General features: G+C 40.0%; 1 protein-coding gene across 14 annotated transcripts in view; it reads right to left on the bottom strand.

Moving 5' to 3' along the window:
* Positions 1–16,009, bottom strand: part of mef2d (myocyte enhancer factor 2d) — a 103,163-nt gene that overhangs the window by 60,205 nt on the left and 26,949 nt on the right. For 13 of the 14 annotated variants that reach the window (XM_055047389.1, XM_055047394.1, XM_055047392.1 and 10 more), the window contains exon 2: positions 5,203–5,593. In XM_055047389.1, the coding sequence (XP_054903364.1) occupies positions 5,203–5,256 (54 nt within the window). In that variant the 5' untranslated portion in view covers positions 5,257–5,593. Of the gene's footprint in view, positions 1–5,202; positions 5,594–15,167; positions 15,727–16,009 lie in introns of those variants that run through there. The other variant, XM_055047390.1, reaches the window with a different exon arrangement.

The following is a 16,009-nucleotide window of genomic DNA, read 5'->3' as shown; positions in this document are numbered from 1 at the left end:
AATCACTAATAGACTCCAAGGCCAGTGAGGTCCTTTCTTCCATTGCACCACAGTTACAGCACTAACTGAACACACTACAGTGATATCAGTTTGCCTGCACTGACAGTGGCTTTCACTTCCTGTCACATTCCACACTGCTATCCTGGAACAATAATTCTGAACTGAAACTGTAATTGAAATTAATTGAATGTGGAGCGAAAGAAGAAAAGAAAAGCGCAAACAAAATATGATCACTGAGGATGAGAGAAGAAGCCATGTGAGACCTTCAGTCTCTCCATCTTCCTCCCCCTGTGATCCCTCCATCCCTCCGTTCTCGTGCTCCTTCCTGCTTCAGCACCTGACATGTTTAAGCTGCTCGTCTCTTTTGCTCCTCTTATTTCCTCGCCCTCGTTTTCTCTTCCTCTCCTCTGTCAGTATTTTCCACATCCTCTGCACCCCCCCACCCACCCTCCTATTCGTGTTAGCTCACTCATTGCTTCCTGCTGCCACAAATCAAATTATATCGGGGTCGTATCCACGGGCAACCGACTCCCTCCTCCCGTCTGCCCCACTCATTTCCCACCTCATCACACATTGCTGCCATCATCTTACCTCTCTCGCCCCCCCACTGTGTCATCTTTATCTTTCTACCCATCTACATATGCCCCCCCTTTCCTCTTCCTTTCTCTCTCTATCGCTCGCTCGCGCTTACACAGAAGGAGTAGATAAATTATGTGGCAAAGCTGGAAACGAAGGAAATTACGGCTCTGCAGGATGACAAGAATGGTTGGTGATGAAGAGACAAGCCGCCGCAAACAACAACTGCTCCCCTAACAAATTATAAGGTCACCCACCAGCATGGAAAACAAACAAAATTAGTCACAACATCCCAGCAAAAGTCCCTGTTTCTCTCTTCACTTCTTTTCCAAGAGGAAAGTGGGCAGGATGGTAGTGACTTTGGCCCTAATCTTCAGTCTTGATGTTCACCACAAAGACTAAACAAGCTGGAGGTAATTGACATTAAGAGCAGAATAGCGAGGTAACCAATAGCAACTGAAGAATAAGACATCAATAGTGAGAAAAGAGAGAAAGGGAGCTAGAGGTTTGATTTGCGTGTGTGTGCGCGCACGTAAGAGTTAGTGTGTCTTGGCAAGGTTTGTGGCTGTGTGGCAGATGGATGAGGAAACCACCACAGACAACCGCAACCTCTCCTCGCTCTTTCCGGCAGCCAAAACCCCGATTTTTTGTTTGCTCGCTCACAGTTCACAGGATTTGGTCTTAACTGTTTAAAGAACCTGATGCGTTTGACCACAGACGGTTTCATTTTCCTAATAAATTTCACTAGAGGTCCACAAAATACTAAGATATTGACCTTTTCACAGTAAAGTTCTAGAAAGTCATTTTCTTTTATATTACATTTTAAGATTGTCTTTAAATGATTGCCTGAATGCACAGTAACTTGTATATGAATTTACAAATATGTACAGATGTACATTTTATCATAATTGAAACAAAACCTTGGACTTTATTTGATAAACATGAAATCAGAACAAGTGGAAAGATAATGGAAAACAAAAAAATGGAGTGTATTTGAATCAATAACTTGGAGTTTGTTGTTGACATCTTTGTACATGTAAGGATTAGCAACTTTTTCCATTCCTCTTTGAAAAATAACTTAAATTCAATTAGACTGGAAGGAGAATGTCTGTGTTGGATTTATGTCTGGACTTTGACTGAACCACTCCAACACATGGGTATCCTTCAAACTAAACTATTCTAAAGTAGCCTATGGCTCTTGCCATCCTTGAAAGTGAATGCCAGTTCCATTCAAATCCCCTGTAAATCTTCCAGGCTCCAGGGATCACAACCTGATCACCCATGTTGTTTGAAAGAAACGAGTTACTTCTCACATTTCACTTTAAACTTAGGCACTACTCACATCCTTAATACATTAAGGCTCGTGGTTTCTAAGATGACAAATGGTAAGAAAGTTTAAGGAGTCTGAATATTTTTGGAAAGTCCTAACACAGCAGACATGTTAAGACTTTTTGTTTTGTTTTGCTTTGCCTGACTATTAGGCCTCTAAATTGAAATCCACCATCTTATTTACAAGCCAGAAAGGTTTGTCGGTCAAATAAACTTATATGCCATCAACACAGAGAACAAGCATACGTTTCAGTCCGCAACATTTTCAAGCAAATTAATAAGTAGAATACACGGTAACCTTTGGACCTACAGCCTATTATAGTTGTCATATTACAACAAATAAGCATCTCTTATCCTTAAATTACCCACACATGATTACCACGAGGTCTGGCTGTTCTGCAACCCCATACTAATTGGCACTGTTCTTGCAAGATCGCTTTGGTTGTGACTGAGATGATCTTGCTACATTTGTGTGTACATTCACAAGGTATTAAGTTAGTGCCAGAGCTAATCAATCCCCTTTCTCTGGATTGAAGATGCATTCTAATTTGTTCTCTTTAGTAAATTTGTCCTAATTTATCCAAAAGATTATCTGTTTTTTTCCACATTAAATATATCATTGCACACAGATTTAATGTACATTTTGGCATTCTTTATCAGTCCCATTAATAAACATTGTAGCAGATTTTTTTTCTCTTAGGTTTTCTTGTTAAAATCTGTCACAATGTAAACTGAAAGTCCACTTTTTGATCCAAAATTACATCCAAAAATCTGAAAAACAAAAATCCATCAGGGGATTTGAACGTTACCAGTTCTGTTCTCTGTTCTCGCTTCTGTCTTTGTCATAATAAGAAACGTGGTATTTGAGATGCTGTCATGTTTCCAGCTGGGGCCCACACTCTGAATGCTGTTTATTTTGTGGAGCTTATGGCAGCATCTCCGAATCAACATGTAGGAGGGTGACGGGCTGCATGTTCTCCAAAAAATTCATTTGATTTCCTTTCAGAAGCTGCGCTGTTCATTAGATGAAGCAACACGGAGACAGGATATAAAAATACTCCTTTCTTTAGCAGCTTTACACTATGTTTCACTTCACCAACTAAATGTCAACGACAGAATAAAATCCTGTTCAGCTGTTTAGGTCATTGTGGGTGAAAAACATCAGATAAACAGAAATAAAGCTGTGAAATGCAAGAATGGTTTTGGCTCAGTTCAGCCTTATTTTATGCTCTTTATTGCCATGATCATATATTACCACGAAGGGCATGCAATTACTGACAAACAAGTCACTATGTGATACAAATGCAAACTTTATTACCCAGTTCTTTCATAGATGAGAAACAAACCAACATCCTTCAAGAGGAATTGGTTACAGAAGCTCTTTTCCCTCTTTTTTAGAAATATTAACTTGATTCATATTCTAAACCTTACATTGACTTTAAAATCTAAATGTTTCTACTCTCTCTCTTCATTTTTTATTCATTTCCTTTCTCTCTCTGGTTTCGAAGGTGGGCAAGTCAAATCCATTACTCAATCTGTTCAATGGAGCAAAGCCCATTTACCAGTTGACTCATTTTAGATGGATCATTTACCCTTTCATCTTCTCTGACAATGCCACTGATGTAACGAGGCACTGGGGCAATTTTATGCTTTCTGATGATTTCTGTTGTTTTTGGTGGGTGCAAGAGGAGGTGAAGAGGTAGGCTGATGCATCAAAAGGTGTATTCAAAGAGTCCTACAAAACATGTCTGCAGAGTCATATGACCCACTGTCATCTGTGATGCTGCAGCGTAGTTTAAAAGCTGAGATTCAGAGGAAGTAATGTGATCTGCTCTGTGTTAGATTTATCTGAAAGTGATCCGCTGGTTACTGGATGCAGCTGATCGATATGAACACCAACCAGTTTCCAGGCATCAGCCTGTAGATTACAACATCTGTAGTATATTATGCCATAAGCTATGAAGCCACTACAATTTCAGTTCTGTCATTTCTGGACTAGAAGTCTGTTTTTCTCACTGTCTGGCTGGTCCAGTGACTTATGACTTCATTAAATATTTTTTAACTGATGCGTTACTTATTAATTTATACTGACAGACATGAATCAAGGATGCAAATATGCAGATGCGAGATAAATTGAATGCAACCTAGTTGCTTAATAATGTGCTGTAAGGCTTGTGTGTGGAGCAGGTAGGTTTCCACATCCTAGTTCTTGCCAAAGATGCGAACATACGCCTTTACATGGAGGCTTTTTTGGCATAATCGCTTCTCTATTACCCTTCTCTATTACCGCTCTGCTGAGCACTTCACCGTCTGCAGTATTAAAATTTGATGAAAAAGCACAGATTGTCATAACACCGGCGGAGTTGAGCGTTCCTGACTCCCCCTGATTTAGCGCACGGACATCAGTGTGTCAGAAACTGCTTGCAGACTTTCAAGCCAAAGTAAACAGTAGCCATCAGTTTGCTTAAAAACAGGCAACTGAACACGTGTCAACAGAATATTTCACTAATATGGACTAGATCCCCCTCACACCAATTTTTAAATAAATCCGACTTAAACTCTGGAGTGACTTTGAATCCAGAAACTACAGTACTTTGTGTGTTTTTATGCTCTGCATTGGGTAGGGTTTGTATGTAGACTTGAAAAGCATTGACACATATAATTACAAACCCACTTACAGAAATGTAGCCAAAATTAAACCCCAGACTATTCACAATCCTGGCAGATTGGCTCAACCTTTATGTTTTACCAACTTAGTTCTTCTGAATCTAAGTACAGTGGAGCCCAACCAATTTCTGGTACAGGATTTGCAAATTTTCTTTCTACTATACAGCTGGGTACTACTTTGTGTTGTGTAAAATGTCAGTAAATGTTTCTGGCCATATCAAATGACAAAAAAAATTAAAGGGTGTGAATAAATTTACAAGGCACCATACGTGTTAATTTAGGAGTTTCAAACTTTTTAAAATTGTAAACAGATTAATGGGAATATGATTAAAGGGAGCAAGATAATTACATCAACTACATGTTCTTAAGTAAAGAAAATGAACTTCAGTTGTGTGTGTTTAGCTGCAGTGAGCAGTGCATGCATTCATCTGCCAGATGACTTTTCTCCAGCAAGGCTTGATTTTTTTTTTTTCTCCCCCCTGTCCATAAACACCCATAAAAAGCAATTTGGTGTTAATGGTTTCTCTTTAGGCTGGATTACAGGACTGAAAGACAAACTGCATTGCATCTTGTCTTGACTGCATCAGTTTGGTTAGAATTTGAACACCGGCTCATTTCATCATCACTAACCTGTCTGTTGCGTTCATCAGTGATCCTCTGAATTTGGATCTTTTTCCTCCCCATGGTTCTGGTGTTGCGATGGGAGGAGGAGGGAGGATATGGAAATGAGTGAGGTCACAGATGGCTGTAGATGTAGTTCTTCCTCTGTAGATGCTTACTTGCTTTCAGTTTGACCTTTTTGTTAACCCTGACTCTGTCTAAAGCACCTGAGCAGAGAGGCTTTTCAGTTCAGACTGAAAAAACCCCCAGAAAAACAAAAAAGAAGAGGGACAAAGAGGAGAGGAAGATGGGGTTCTATGCATCCAGCACCGTCCTCAGATCATGGTCCTGTTTCTGTGGGCAGGTCATGAACACTCCGCTGGGATCTTCTGCCCTCCCCTTCACCTCAGCTGGGCAGCTCCTGGAAAACAACATAAAGGCATTCATCAGACTGAGGGAGGGAGACGCAAAAGGGCAGATAGAGGCTGTGTTGGTAGATAGTGACCCAATTCTGCTACTACAACCCCTCACTTTGCCTTAACGCAACATATAATAAATGACGCAACAACACATTTGAGAAAACATCAGATCAGAGGAAGATTTGGTTGAATTGGAGAGTAGACTGGGGTGGATCTGTTGTGGTGCTTCATGCAGAGCACGAAGCGCTTGGGGGTCTGTGAGGAGGGAGGCTGTGCTGTGTCAGCTTCATTAGAGGCATCACCGCCACATCACTGATCTGCTGGTCGCCCACGGCTACCGGCTGCCCAGCCTGGGTCGCCTGACACGCCAAATGTGATTCCCCGATCAGAGCCACAACAAAAGAGTCTGTGGATGCTGCACATTTCCCGTTTTCTAAACACAATCTTGTTGGATCATAATTTCTCTGCAGGAAACTGTTTAATGCTCTGCATCAGGATGGCTGCAAATCCTGGATGGATGGAGGTTCTTCTCCTCTCCGATACACTTTTTTTCTGAAAAAAAATAAAATAAAAAATCTCCCTGACACATAGCCAAATATTTGAGAAAACTGAAACATTTTTATATGTTATGGCTGATATATGTTTTCTATGTTCCACACAAAAACTCATTTTGAATCACTAAAAATTATTATTTCTAAAAACTCCAACCACAGCGGAAATTAAAACAAATAAATAAATGAAAAAAAATCTGTATTTGTGTTTGTGTGTGTTCATTGGAAAACAAAGATTTAAAGACCCTCGCATTATTGTCTGCGATAAATAATGCTCCAATATATTGTCATGATTCCCAATAGATAATGCCTTGTTTTAATAATTTAATACTCTAATATGCTATCTAAAAGTAGTTCAACCTATATCTGTCCACTCAAACCAACCTTCTGTTCACAGGTTTAATTTCTAACAGGAAGTTGTGGTTGTTTTGAACCAATGTGATTGGTTTTAACTTTGCGCTACGCTGCCCCCTATGGGTTAGGCAAGTTTAATATAAATCTCAGGAGCATTTTTCAGCAGGTTGAGGTGAAAGAAAACTTATCTAAAACGATGCAGTGTGTTCGATCTTTGCCACATTGTTTTTTTTTTTTTTTTTTAATAAGACCTCAGAGCAGATAAAATGTAAGTCGGCAAAGTAAAATGAGTGGGCATTTTTCCAGCGACATGATTCATAGAAATGTCGACCAACGAAACAGCATTATGCTTTATTAACTAAAATGAACACTGACCTAACTCCAGAGAAAAAAATCAGTCTAATCTATGCAACCATATAAATAACTATGAAATATGGTTGAGATGCACCATGATGGCAGATTGAAAATGGAGTGCATTATAAATTCTAATTATCTGAAGCATAAAGCAATGAAAAAGTTCAAAGTGTTTATGAAAATTCATGCTCGCTCTTAAATGAATGAGACAGCAGAAACCCACAAATGGCAACAGAGGCATAGACTGTTTCAGGCCCTGTTACTAGTATTTGTAGTTCAGATTTAAATATAGCAATCTATATATGCATACAGACTGTTTATACACTCTCACACACACACACACGCACCCACACACACAGCCAAGCAGCAGCATGGCACAGCTGAAGCCTCTGGAAAGCAGCGAGCAAAGACACAACAGCGGCTCCTCGGCGTTGTTTGCTCTGCCTCTACCTGGGGGAGCTGCAGCAGAAGAACGCCCTCTATTTACATCCATTCTCCTGAAACAAAGAACTCGAAACTGTCTGTCATGAGACTGACATTCCTTTTGTTAAGCTGTGGGCGCCGCACTGCGTGCTCATTTAGAGAGAAGGCAATCGGCTTGGCTTAGATAAGATGTTTATGAATTATGCACTGATGGTAAAGAGTGGAGGGAGGCAGAAAGAAGGTGTTATGAGTGTTATGATTGCTGTATCAGACAAACTTCGAAGGAGAACCAAAGGGATAACTACAGTGAGCTGCAGGAGATGAATATTTTACCTTTCTGTTCATCTTGTGCCTTTTGATTGGCTCAGACTCAGAAGAGTTCAGCTAAGGTTAATGAATTCTATCTGGATCTCCTTGTTAGTGTCCCTCCAGGAAGAACAAATGTTTCTAACATGTGGGTCATCCATTTTATTTCATTCAGCATCAAATGAAAGAGGGGTAAAAATGGACACATATTCAAGCAAAATAATAACAAGGTGAGTTCAGAGTCTCTCGCGGCGCTTGTTAGCGGCCGTGCGGGTGAGGGACTCGCTCCGTTTGCCGTGAAGTTCAAAGGCAGCGAACTGAGGGATTTGTCTTCAGGCAGCAGGCCGATCACACATGAAAAGGCTGCTTTATCTGCCTGGGGTGGTCAAGTTTCGACCTTTTACCCTTCACGCTGCTGCTGCTTTTCGCTTCCCATGTCTGATGTCAGGCAGAGTCTTTGCTCTCACATGGGAAGCAGAGAGCCTGGAGTGTGTCTGCTGCCTCGCTGCAGGAACAGCAGAAAGGCTTTGGACAGGGGAAAGATAAATGCTGATAATTAGGAGCCTACAATGGGCCTAGATTAGAACCCTGGGGAACACCCAAATGCGTTACAGCTTTGGTTCTCAAACACTGGAGGCAATGGAGGAATTTAGCTTAATTTTTGCATGATGTTTTGGTATCAGCTACTTACAAGGTAAATATGAAGTAGAGTAGATATTCTGTAAAAGTAATAAGTCTATGCAGTCAGACAATGAGAAGTTACAGAAAACTCTTATTTTTCTGCTCCTGAAAGGGAAATTAAGTGGGAAAAAATTAAAGAGACAAACTCTTGTTGGAGACAGAGAACTAAGATGTGGTTCGAACAATTTCCTGTCTTCCATTTAATTCTGAAAATAAAAAAAAATTGATGTGGACAAAACGTCAAATACAACCAGCGCCTGTTGCAATTCAATTAAAATTTTAAAAACCTATGAATCCCAGAGGGACATTAACAGTAATTTAAACGTCTTCAAACAGATGCAGTAACATGCTTCGATCCATGCAGTTCTGCATCTGAAAGGTTCCCAGTTCAACCAGTCTTCTCCAACTGATAAAGAAAATCTGTTGTGGCGATAGGGCGATCAGGGGTTAAGTGATTTGCCAAAGGGCACGTCAGCCAGATTTTTCCCAACCAGTCACAGTTTGTGAACTAGTGACCTTCCCTTTGACAACCTGCCTGGATGTCCTGCAGGCTGAAGCTGCCCTCGATATTACCGATAAATCGCCTCAGATGTTACTCCTGAGGGCTGAATGTGTCAGGAGCTGCAGAGAAGGAGCAGGAGCTGTGATTGAGTCATGACACACACACAAACACACACATACACTAAACCACTAAATACAGCAGGAGAGAACAGGGTGTTTAGGCTAGACGCGCTCTGCGTCAGTGCAGCATTCTGTTGGCCTGCACAGAAGGGCAAGATGTGATGTAATCAGCTGACGGTGAAGCTCTGTACGCAAGCCCTCAAAGACATGGAATGGTAACATACTGAAGAAAGGAGAGAAGAGTAACATTTTTAACTAAAAATGTTTTCAACTCAAATGTTTTGCTTTGTGAAGGATTTTCTCAGTCTACCACTGGAGACATCTCATAGTTACTTTGTATTTTTTAAAGTATACCAAAGTAACTTTATCAAAACTGTTTGCATTTAATGTTCTCTGAACAGCTTTAATCCTGAAGTATATATTTTTTAGGAAAAGAGACTATTATTTTATTTATTTTTTGTCAATTTGGTAATATCACTTACCACACCTATCTTTTTAGGCCAAAAGTGCATCAACATATCACTTTTTTTAAATCACTTCGATGCACAAGTTCAGGAAAGCTCCAATCTGTTAATTTTCTGATAGATTTAAAACTACCAACTCTATCAAGGACCCACAACACATTGTCTTCTTTTATGCTCAGTGCTTCAACTCAACTGCTGAATCAAAAAAAGTTTGTCCAAAGTAGTCTGAATGTGCCAAACTACATTTAGAATTGGTCTGCCTTGAGAAAAAAACTGAAATTGGTAGTGACTAATAAAAGTCAGACCACTCTATTAAAAAGTTGTGTTATTGGTGTTTCCATTTAATAACTGGTTAAAATTGGATCGCTCAGTAATGTGGTTAATCCTAACCCTGCTATCTGTCCTGTTATGTGTGTGTACGTGTGTGTGTTTAGGTGTATGTGAAGCTTCCTGGATGTCCATCCTTGGCTGTGTTAAGTGTTACTGGAGCAGCCTGGAGCACAGAGATAACAGCGGTCTGGTATTTGAGGGGAAGAAAGGTGCTGGTGATGGCAGCGCTGCCACAACAGGGGACCAGTGAGAAGGAAAATCTCATGTTTTCTTTAAGCTCAGCAGTGATAACCAACATATGCCCACAACTGGGACCCCCATTTAATGCCAAATGTACACTGCATGGTACTGGATCTCAGTTTCTAACTACACTTATAAATCTGCTTCTTTACTGCTTAATGGAAACAATCTGAAATTCATTCCTCATGTGTTTGTGTTCTACCAACTGAGCTGACAAACAAGGTTTAAAAAAATAAATAAATAATCAATAAATAAAATCAATCCAGAGATCATAAGATAAATAATGAGCTAATTTAGGCTTAAAAACTGAAAAGTTAAACTCTCAGTTAATATGTTTGTAGATTGGAATGAGTGGGATATTCACATTTAATGAATTCAATGCCCTGCAAAATTAACCAGTCCAAGACAATTAAGGGTAAAATGGCCACTTGACTGGTGCAAGTAATATAGCATATCAAATGTCAGGCCTTGCTGGAAAAATATTACAGAAGCAATCTGCAACTAGAGTTCAGGGATTCATATTTCAAGAAGAGGCCAGGTTGTCTGGATGAAACAGCTGAAGCCATGACCTCTGCAGCAGAGAGTGAAAATGACTGATCTCTACCTCAGACTTGTCGGGGGTTGGGAGAATCAATACTTCAACAATAATAATTCATAACTCAGTGTTCAATCAAACAGGTCTGACAGGATGGAGAAAACATAAGACAAATAATGCAATCACAAGCCCCCAGAGACATCACATGAAATGAGCAGGAATACAAAGATATGGTATTATTAGTTATGATGAATACATCTTTTTTTTCTTTAAAAACCTTCAAAAAGCATTTTGAGTAATTATCTTTTTAAAAGATGAAAAAACAGAAAGACGCGTGAATGGATTTGTTGCTTACTGAGTCACAGTCCAAGAGGTTGAGCTTAAAGTGCAGGGCTATACTATGTAGCAGGCATGCTGAAAACCCTCATTTGACCCACTGAGGCTCAGTTTGTGGCCCAACCTTGAGGGTCTTCTGCCAGCGGCAGCTGTGTGATATTTACAGCCTGTTGCCTCATGTTCCTGGACGGCCGTTGGACACAGTTCACACCACCCTTGAGCTTTAGGTCACCAAGTAGGCATGTTTGCAGTAACAACAAAACCCTATGGTTGAGTTGGTGGTAGGAGCTCCAGCAGGTGGAGGGAAGGCAAGGCACTGTGGAAAAACCACGGAGGGAGAGAAGCTACTGGCCTGACATCTGAGGCCTGGCTAAGGATTGTGATTATGCTCGTACATTTATGCTGCCAACCCTGGCAGTGGAATATGATCTCTCATTCCCCCTCTTCCTTCTAACCAATCATGGGTAGGACTTTGGAGATGTGGGCTGGTGCACTGCAAGGGCAGCACTTCAGAGGTGGCGGTGATGGTGGTTTGGGTGGAGGATTGAGATGGGATGGGAGGGGCAGTAAGGAGATCTGAGCTTCTCGGCTGGTGAAGTACACACGTACGCAAACATCTGCAAGTAAATGCAAGAAAAACCTACAAACCTACCCTCATACACTGAAAACACAGGGCGTTCTCACTCTCACCAATTTGCTGTTTGTTTTCATAGCCTCTAGCAAGAATGCAGCAGAAACACCTGATAATACCTCATGCATTTGAATGTAAACACAGGTTTATTTTGTACAGAGACTGAAAAAAACATGCAGAAGACATTGGTTCACAGGCCAGCTTATACTTTCTCCGTATTATTTTTATTTATTTATTTTTTTGGCCTAAGAGACTTTGTCACTTCTCCAGTCGTGGTGTAATCCGACAGATTAAACCACATGGTCAACGCAGGTAAAGATAAACACAACAAAACATACTCAACCTCACACCTTTCCCTGAAACGTGAGCTGACTTGAGGAGAAAGAGGAACAATAGAGGGGGATAACAAAGAGCAACACAAGCAAACATGCTGTAATAGAGAGTAAACAGAGGTAAAGTATGTAGATTTATTGCTTAACGTGACCTCATTTACAGCCAAAGATATTCAAGTGCTGGCAATACAAAATTCTAAAAGCAAGACAAATGTCTGAAGTACCTCCTGAAAGAAATGTTTGAATTGCACCTTTAGTTGATTTAGGAAATCCATCAGTTGGTCAGTTTTGGTGTTAAGTACCAGCAGAATCATATAAAGATGTGCAAACTGGGAATTATTTTTTTAAAATATTACTTAGGAGGAAGTTCTCACATTTTGATGGACTGTGTTAAAGTTCCAAGATCAAATGTCTGGAACAAAGTGTGGCTTAAATCCATTTTCTTAAATTTGCAAAGAACTGTCAAGCAATAGAAATATTACTTTATACCTACAGTTTGTCTTTTAACTTCCTTTTTTCAACAATCCAGATCATATTTTAACGACACAAACATTTCCTAACTAATGCTTCAAACCCAGATGTGCTGGATGCACATCATACATGCATGTGTCTAAGAATCCTGACTAAATGCAGAATAAATCAAAGTAAAAAAAAAAAACGTTTATATTTACTTTGAACTATAAACCAATCATGCTGTTGACATAAAAATAAAATGAAAGTTATATTTCAAACTTAATATTTGGGTCATTATGCTCCCTGTGATCTGTCTCTTAAGGACAAACACCTTCTCAGTTTTTTTTCAACTACAACTTTTTCCATTACCTATGAATCTCATGCAGCACAAAAACAATCTAGTGACAAACAGAAATGCAGTCAATTCAAAAGATCAATGACATCAACAGTGACACTATATGACAAAGGGAACACCCACACAAAGGTATGCCATTACCGGCAGAACGTGCTCTCATGTTGGACGCCTTCTACAAAAGCCAGACAGGCAAGACGAGGACTACCCAATGACGCCTTTAAAAATAGCTTTTTATCTAGAGTACTATCGGGTTTATTTTTATGTATGCAGGTGAGTGGGAGGAGGAATGTTGACGTTTTGGCCAGAACAGCAGTACCTGCGTATTTGTCACAAATGTTTTCTGAACTTTATCCGTCATTAGTTGTGAAATGCAGGCTGTGCAAGTATGTTGGGAGTTTCTCTGGTGCATACACAAACATCTTCTGACATACCAATGTTCTCTGATGAGAGCATTTTATGTTTTTTTTTTTTTTTGTTTGTTTTGTTTTTTTTGGCGGGGGCTGGAGAGGGTTAAAACAAAAACAAAAATACAAATCAAGATCTTAATCATGATATGTGCTTTTTGAATTTTAAAGTATGACATCTTTCACCAAAGAGGATTCCTTTAATCTGGCCACAAGAGAACCATCCAGGGTGGCTTTGTTGTCAAGACACACTTCAAAACAACTGTCTAGCAGCTGCTTGGAGACCCACAAATCTGTCCACATGGAGTAGTTTAAAAACATACAGGAAATAAGGCAGCTCAAGAATACATGATAGAAAAGAAAAGCTAATCCCTTGTTATGCCAGCATTAATTCAAATGTCACCTTTCAAAGCTTAAATGGAGAACACGATACTGTGATTTCTTCAGCTTTTGCTTCTTTTTCACACTTAAATATTTCAGATCGCCAAACTAACTTTAATAAAGAAGAATAAAACATTACAATTGCAGGGGTGATTTTATTTGTTAAGCATCCCCACCCACATCTCACCAATTCAAGTTAAGTATTTTATTAAAGATTAACAAAACTGAAAAGTTGAGTTCAATTTCACCAACTTTTCCCAACAGTGATTACTAAAACAGAAAGTATGGCAAAAGACCTACAAAAGGAACACATCCTAGCCTGATCTGAATAGAATTTGGAAGAGAAACAGTCTGGAAAAACCCATAAAGCCATGTCTGTGTCTTCAAAACTCCATGGAGAGGACTGCCAAGTCCACCAAGATTGATCCAAGGGCACATTGATAGCATCATGCAGGTCACAAAAGAATCCAGACCATCTCAGAAACTGCAAGTCTCACTTGCTGCAGTTAAGGTCAAAGCTACGAGTGATCCATAAGAACCCAAAGGATTCCCTCACATTCCCAAAAATAACATCTTAATCTACCATCCAAGTAGAATATTTGGAAGGTGTCTCCTGTCACACAGTGTAAAACCACCTCAGCATTTCTAGTTACCAAACCTGAAGAACATTTGTGACCTTAAACTCTAGCTCACTTGGGTTATTTGGCACCACGACTGGAAAACACCAACAACTCCAATCTCTAAATGGCTCCAGGAAAAACAGAAACAATATTTTCAAATTTGCCTTAAATCAAACTGAGATTCTATTATGATCTCAAACAGCCAATTCATGCTTGAAAAGACTCAAATGTGCTGAAGTAAAACCATTCCGGAAGAAAAAGTTAGCTAAAATTCGTCCACAGCCAGAGGAAAGGCTCATTGCCAGTTATTGTAAATGCTTAATGACAACTGTTGCCACCGAGGGTGGTACAACCAGTTATTAGGTATAGGGTGTAGGCCAGGTAGGCCAGGTTGGTCTGCCTATTGATCCTTGTAAATGAAATAACATTTTAAAAACAGCATTTTGTATTTAGTTAGGTGATCTCTGTCTAATATTCCAATTTATCTAACAAAGTGAAACATTTAATGAAAATATTTAACAGTCCTGTACAGTTTCATAAATTTTTAACCTGGCATGCAAAGATAAATAACAACCAACCAAGTTCTGAATACATATTTCTTTGATAGTGTCAAAGTATAAACAGCTTTCATCTACTCAAGTGGCATTAGGATTCAACCACAGAAAACACGTCTATTTATTTCAGCTGTCTTATGTGTGCAAACATTCAAAGACCAGTCAAAGCTAAACAAGTACCAAAGACATTACTGGTAAATAACAACACTGGTCAAAAAAGGAACAGGTGAGACATTACAAGCCACACAGAAACTCAAGCATTCACAGATAAATCTCAAGAGGTTGTGATCTCTGCTCCTGTTTCTCCCTCAGTGGATTTGAGGCCAGGGTTGGTGTCAGCTCGGCGGCTGACGATATTCAACAGGCCACACAGTTAGTCACCTCGAACTCCATACTATCTGCATCATAAAGTCCTCAAAGGCACCAGCAGCCCCACTGACGCCCCCGAGGGACTGATAAGCAAAGGCAGAGCTTGACATATTTCTGAGAACTTCAAAACAACTGAAAAAGAGCAGAGAGTGCATCTGCCCTGCCATGGCCTGTAGACTTCTATTTTAGAGAACAGTTTTGCTTATATGGATTTAGGTGAGGCACGGTTTATGTCAGTTCAAAACAATGAGGTGAAACCCACATGTTGAGAGTCTGTCTTACCGTCAAAGAATGGTCCAGCTGGGACAAAACAGGAACACAGCTCGTCCAATTCCAGGATAGAGGATAGTTTTGTTTTGTTTTTTTAAATATAAAATATTAAAAATCAAAGATCACAGAAACACTGTCCCAAATAAAAAAGGATAAATAAATAAAAAAAGCGGTCCAAGTCAGAGCAGCACATGTGCCAGTCTCCCACCAACTGCTGAGGTGACAACTGCTGGTGAAACGCCTCACTCCGGATGGCCCAAATTACTCCTCTTACCGGACACCCCACGCCACCATCAAAACCCCATCCTCTGCTGTTCCTGCTTCTTGTTAGCCCCCCTCTTCTTGGCCACCACCCATCACAGTCACACAGAACATTAATCTCCTCCCGTCTCACCAGTAAACCCCTCCCAGGCTGCCCTCTGTCCTAATATGCCTTCAACAACTGCCACCAATTCATCAGTGTCCATGAAGGCACACAGGGAAACAGTTGATACGCTCTTTAAAAAACGATTAAGCCAATTTACTTAGAAACTTCTATTTGTTAGTTCTGCATTTAACAATTGGCCAAAATATATTGTCATGAAGACACTTAAGACATATTTCATTTCAGAAGACTCAACACAGTAACTTGCTTAAATAGTTCATGTATTTTTAAGTTCTAGAGCAAAAAAATCCCAAAATTTTCTTTTTTCCATTTCTTTGTGTTTTGGGAAGATGACTGGACAGAAACAGGAACTTTCTGTGTACACATGAGCATGTGTGTGGCCTGAGAGTGACGGGAGCAACTACAGGCACCCAGCTCAGTGTGTCAGATCCTCATCTGCACGCCAATCTATCCCTTACGTACATGTGTG

This window comes from Poeciliopsis prolifica, unplaced genomic scaffold (genome assembly GCF_027474105.1).
Source record: "Poeciliopsis prolifica strain line A6 unplaced genomic scaffold, Auburn_PproV2 SCAFFOLD025, whole genome shotgun sequence".
Lineage (NCBI taxonomy): Eukaryota > Metazoa > Chordata > Actinopteri > Cyprinodontiformes > Poeciliidae > Poeciliopsis > Poeciliopsis prolifica.
This window is presented reverse-complemented; position numbering and strand designations above follow the sequence as displayed.